We start from the raw sequence: 5,374 nt of genomic DNA, 5'->3' as shown, positions 1-5,374 counted from the left end.
GACGCAGACATGTTAAGAAAAATCAGAATCGAAACGAGGAATCAGTTACTACTTAGCTCAGTGAAGGCCAGGAAAGGCCATCTTTTCAGCCTTACAGTGGAAAGGCTTTCTGGAGGATAGTTATACATATCCCATAAGAGTGTTTGCCATATTTTTGCTCTGACCTTTAGCTCTCACCAGAGAATATATACTTTTGGACTTAAGGGGCAAAAAGAAATAGATGAAAAAGAACACTGTAAAGCGTTCGAGATTTCTGGCTGGCAGGCTCACACATGGCATGTTTTCACTTTGAGTTTTTGAGACCTCTCGGTCTGCAATGTGGGTAGGAACACGCATGCAGTGTCGACGCCCTTGGGGGAAAAAATGTTCTTAGCAGAACTGGTCACCAAAGTGTGTGTTGTAAGCCCCGCTGCTAATAATGGTCGTGGCTCAGTCTTTGGACAGACTGGACATACTCGGCAGAGAGCTCTAAGTGTTTACTGTTTAATAGTTTCTGTGTCATGTCCTCTTTAAGAAAAGGAAGTGCCAAACAAGCCCCTGCGTGTCCGAGTCCGGCCCTCAGACGACCGGCTGTCCGTCGCGTGGAAGGCGCCACGCCTGTCTGGAGCCAAGAGTCCACGGAGATCACGGGGTTTTCTTCTGGGCTACGGGGAAAGTGGCCGGAAGATGAATTATGTCCCACTGACGAGAGATGAGCGAACGCACGAAATTAAAAAGCTAGGTGAGTTGAACGTTCACTGGCACTCGGTAATTGGTGATCTTTGTTATCATGTCGGTGTTTAGAAGCTCGTTCCTGACAGAACATTATATTTTAGTAGTAGCGTTCGGTTTCCAGATATTACAGTTGTTCGAAATTGTACTCTCTGTTCTCTCCTCCGTCTATGCCTCCACCCTTCCAATCTTCTCTTAGGGGGCAGGACAGCGCCACCTTCCAAGTGCCCATCGGCTGCTTCCTGGCCCAAACGGCACCGATTCTTTGAGTTAGGCCATTGTTCTGGACGTGACATTGGGACCAATGCTTTTCCCATCGTGGCTTTCCTGTCACCGTATGGTCTTTAAACTTTGTCTTAGATCCTAGGGCACGGGACCATGGGTCCCCTGGAGAGGAAATGTGGTGGCAGCTGAGGAAAGCCTGCCTTCCTCCCTTTTTCCAAAACCCTTATCCGGTGAAGGAGGCACGGGCCGTGGAGGGCCGAGTGAGCATTCGCCGTGACTGGGAGAGATCGCGCGCATCATTCTGGTCCGGGTCAAGGCCTGACTTTGACAGGCCTGGGCAGTGGACGTAGGCCATGCCCCAAGAGGGCCCACGCTTCTCCCTCTCACCTGGCACGTCCCTGGTGTGGTGACAGCTTTCCTCCCCCTCCCTTCACGCCCTTTGTTTACTTGACTTTGGCAGGAGGCCCTGCCAAAGGTAGGGTCTTCTCTCAGACGTGGCGAGGGTAAGTGTGGCTCAGCCCCTTCATGTCACCTCCTCCTTGAGGGTGGGGGTGCCGGGCTGCAGAGAGCACACATTCTGCTAGCAATTCTGTGCCCTAAGTCACGCAAGGGCCCGGGGCTGCTGGGCGGCAAACTTGTCCAGTCTTGGCGGTCAGGAGTAGGAAATGCACCCGCTCCCATGTTCTCCAACTTAGTTTGTCCCAGCAATAAGTATGTCGGCCCCCACTGCTTGCTCTGCTTTCCTTTCCTAATTGGAGGCAAGGAAGAGGGTGTGACTTATTGGGCCCTCCTGAAGACTCCAGTGGGATCGAGTGGCCTCTTCACTTGCCTAGTAGTCAGGCGTCACTTGGCTTCTGGAATGCGCACAGTGACAGGCTGAAGATGGAAGGAGAAATGGCTCCAGGCCAGGTAGCGGAGAAGGGCAGGCAGCTGAGGGTCTGTGTGACATGGGCGGAGTCACCAGTGAGAAGGCAGAGTGGTCCCCTTGGGCACCTCCTTAGCGGTAAAAGGTAGGGTCTTCTCTCAGACGTGGCGAGGGGCGGGCACACAATGGGCACCGAGTCTGGCAAGACGAGGCGGAGGCACATAGAAGGAGGGGGAGGGACACCCACGAGCTGGACCTGCGGGGGCCGCGGCGGCCCTGACAGCGGTTTGGAGCTCATCCCGAGGCGAGAGGGCGGTGATGGAAGCAGGTCTGCTGGCGGGAGGAAGGCCTGGCGGGCCCAGCACCCAGGCGTTCTGCAGGAGGGATCGCTTTGCTGGAAGGTGGGACCACGCAGTCATCGGGAGCCTGTACGAGCCACTCCGAGTCCCTTGGGACTCGCCAGGCCAGCTCCCTGGGCTGCGTGGTGGGCACTGACCTGGTGGAGACACTGAGCGGCAGGCCAGGCTGGAGTCCCTCCCTGAAATAGCCTCAGAAGTCACTGTTCCATCAGCCACCTGCTGACGACTCTTGGAAGAGCCTGTTGAGTGTTTATTTGGCATCAACAAGTGTTTCATTCGATTGCCCCTATCTTTTCAGTTTGTCAATGCTGAGCCCCTGGCTCACCTGAGGATAGCAGAAGCAATTATTTTTCTTCTGCCTGAACTTGAGCAAATGTTGGAACTGAGGTCAGGGCAGGCTCTGGTCCCAGCCCAAATGGATAGCACAGGCCTCCTGGGCTTCCATTACAATGCGTTGGCTTCTGAATTTTCACCAAATAAGCATTGAACTTGCAGTGGCAAAGGATCTAAGAGGTTACCACGTGGGGGAGGAGGTCTCCCTGGAAACGCTCCATCAAAGCGGGGACAATGGTGTGAAGCAGATTCCCAGGGGATGGCAGAGTGGGCCTGTCCCCATATTTTATCTGGCGTAGGATTTTAATTTTACTTATAACAGAGATGCCATTGAAAGTGTGGTTCTGTGGAGAAAGGTCATACATTAAATAAACATGGAGAAAAGAGGGCGTGAGGACCTGTCAGCTGAAACCCCACCGTCCGAGTCATTCACTAAACTGTCTTATCGGGTGTCTTCAGTGTCAGGTGCCACCCTAGCAGTCCCTCACAGAGAGACAATAAACAGAGTGAGCAGAGGGTCCAGGGAGGGTTGAGGGAGGCCCTCGGGGAGCGGGGGGTCGTGGGAGGTGAGAGGAGAGGGATAGAGGGCCCTAATTGCCAAGGTGGAGCGGGGCGGAAATACAGAACAAGCAGGCTCAAGTTCAAAGTCCTTCGGAAGTGACGATGGACCTTCAGAAGTTCAGACACTCGGAGTTTTTGCTGCGTCACGCACGTGAGGTGGACCGGGGGTGTTGCTGGGATCACCGGTGTCACTGGGCTGGTGACGCTGGGGTCAACTGAAAATTTTATACCCACCCTTTATTCAGTAATCGAGAGCATAGAAAAAGGTGTGTTCTTTATTCTGTTTCTATGAAAAAGAGGTGGGCCGCGGTGTATCCGGCCGTCAGGCACTTCCTGGGCCCCGGAGCATGTGCTTGGTGAGCTCTGGGCTCTGGTCCCTCACCACCTGCAGTGTTGAGACCCTGGGGTTTGGAGCCACGCAGACCTGCCACTTCCCCCGTGACCGTGGCTGGGTCTTCTCACCCCTCTGCGCCTGTTGCCTCACCTGGGAAGAGGAGACATGTGGGCCGCTCCCTCGCCGGGCTTTTGTCAGGACTGAATGAAGCACCGACGTGAACGTCACACGGCGAGGAGGCCTGACCCACCCACTGGGGCTGTCAGTGCAGTTTCCTGTGGCACAGAACCTGTCCTTCATCATCATCTCGGGCCTGGTTTAGTTCGGAGGGCTCAGCAAATCAAGAATCTGGGCATAAAAAGAACCTAACAACTGTAAGAGATCCGTTGCGAATATGTAAAAATGTCAGTTGTGGGCAATCATGCATTTCTTGGTGGTTCTTGATAAACGTTGGGCCGCCATTTCTTCTCCGTGTCCCTGGGTTCTGAGGCTGGACAGTGGCGTTTTCCCAGGCTGGCTTTAGGCGTGTCCCCATGGCCAGCAGCGCCAGGAGTGAGCGGATCTGAAGGGGCCCGTCCGTTTGGAAGGTTAGCTTGATGCTGTGAGTCCTAGTGTTACAGACTTGACTCCTCTCTTTTCAGAATTGGCTGGTAGAGAGAGATGTGAGCGCCTTAGCCGAAATAATTTTCTCATGTCACAGCGTGAGTGTCACCTGCCCTCTCTGTTGAGAGAGCAGGTGGTCAGATAGGCTCCCTTTCCCTGGAAATCTGATTAGTCCAGAGACATGTACATAAACAGGGTCTCTCTGTGAGGTGTTTGAACACGAGTCTCCTTGGACATGCTGTTCTAAAAATGAAAGGTTTATCTTTCCGACGCGAGAAGTTTCCCTCAGGGCATTAGTGTCCCCTCTTGTCGATTTACTGAGGTTTTACCTGATGACATAAGTATCTGCCTTAGAAATTCGAGGACCGCTCATTTGTATCCTTGCATTGATTCAGGCCGCTGCAGGAAGCTTGACCAGTAGGGCCTGGAGCCAGGCGTTAGCAACCTTGGATTCAGGGAAGATTATGAGTCCTTAGCGGTGTGATTCGGGGCAAGTCAGTCCATTTTTATGGCTTTATGTCTATTTGTTAAATAAGAAGGTCGAATTGGAGGCTAAGCAAGGTTTCACCTGGGTCTCAGAATCTGCGATTCCATAGTACTCGAGAGGTATAAGTTTTGTTTCATCCTTGTGACGTTTTTGAAAAATAAAGTTTTCGAGCTTAGGTTAAGTTAGATTCTAGTGGGTCCAATGTACAATTTGAGGTGGGGTGGAATGGGGAGAACTGAAAGAACAATCCAGAAATAAAGGATGCGTTGAAACTCTTCCATTTGCTCTTAGCATGTCTTCAGAGCCTCTGTTTTGAGGATGTGGGTTAGATTCTGATTTCAAAGGGCGCACATCCCCCCGGGGCTGCTGCCCTGGCACACTGGCTGGTCCAGCCCCCTCGCCCTTCTTTTTGATGACAGATAAGAACAGAGGTCTCCCTCTTTTTTATTTTGGAAGTAAAAAGAAATTGAGGGAATTACGTGGGTAAATGTGCCATTCTTTTCTTTTTTAAACATCGTTCATCTTTCTTTGATGGTGATAAGCTAGAAACCCATTTTTCGAGAATTCTAGGTGAAATTCGCCTCCACGCTTCCTAACATCGTAGTGTCCTTGAACACAGTTCCTGCAGTGCTCAGTGTCATCTTTAGCTGTCCTGAAGAGGAGGAATGCACCAGGGAGAGGATGTGGGAAGCGGGGGAGGGGGAGGAGGGCGCGCGGGCAGAGGGATGCCTGGGAAAACCAATCGCAGAGGCTCATCACTTGCTCCTTGACCCACAGCCTCCGAGTCAGTGTACGTGGTCTCCCTGCAGTCCTTGAACTCGCGAGGGCGGAGCCAGCCAGTGTACAGGGCCGCCCTGACCAAGCGGAAAGTTTCAGGTATGTGTCTGAGGAGGCAG

The 5,374-nt window shown here is 52.7% G+C and overlaps 1 protein-coding gene across 1 annotated transcript in view; it reads left to right on the top strand.

Annotated features, from left to right (window-relative positions):
• The window catches only part of FNDC1 (fibronectin type III domain containing 1), a 106,382-nt gene that overhangs the window by 18,328 nt on the left and 82,680 nt on the right, over positions 1-5,374 (top strand). Inside the window, exon 5 of the mRNA XM_011376308.1 lies at positions 5,256-5,354. Within this exon, the coding sequence (XP_011374610.1) occupies positions 5,256-5,354 (99 nt within the window). The remainder of the gene's footprint in view (positions 1-5,255; positions 5,355-5,374) is intronic.

Source organism: Pteropus vampyrus, unplaced genomic scaffold (assembly GCF_000151845.1).
Source record: "Pteropus vampyrus isolate Shadow unplaced genomic scaffold, Pvam_2.0 Scaffold292, whole genome shotgun sequence".
Lineage (NCBI taxonomy): Eukaryota > Metazoa > Chordata > Mammalia > Chiroptera > Pteropodidae > Pteropus > Pteropus vampyrus.
Note: the sequence above shows the minus strand (reverse complement) of the source record. Positions and strands in the feature narration are given on the sequence as shown.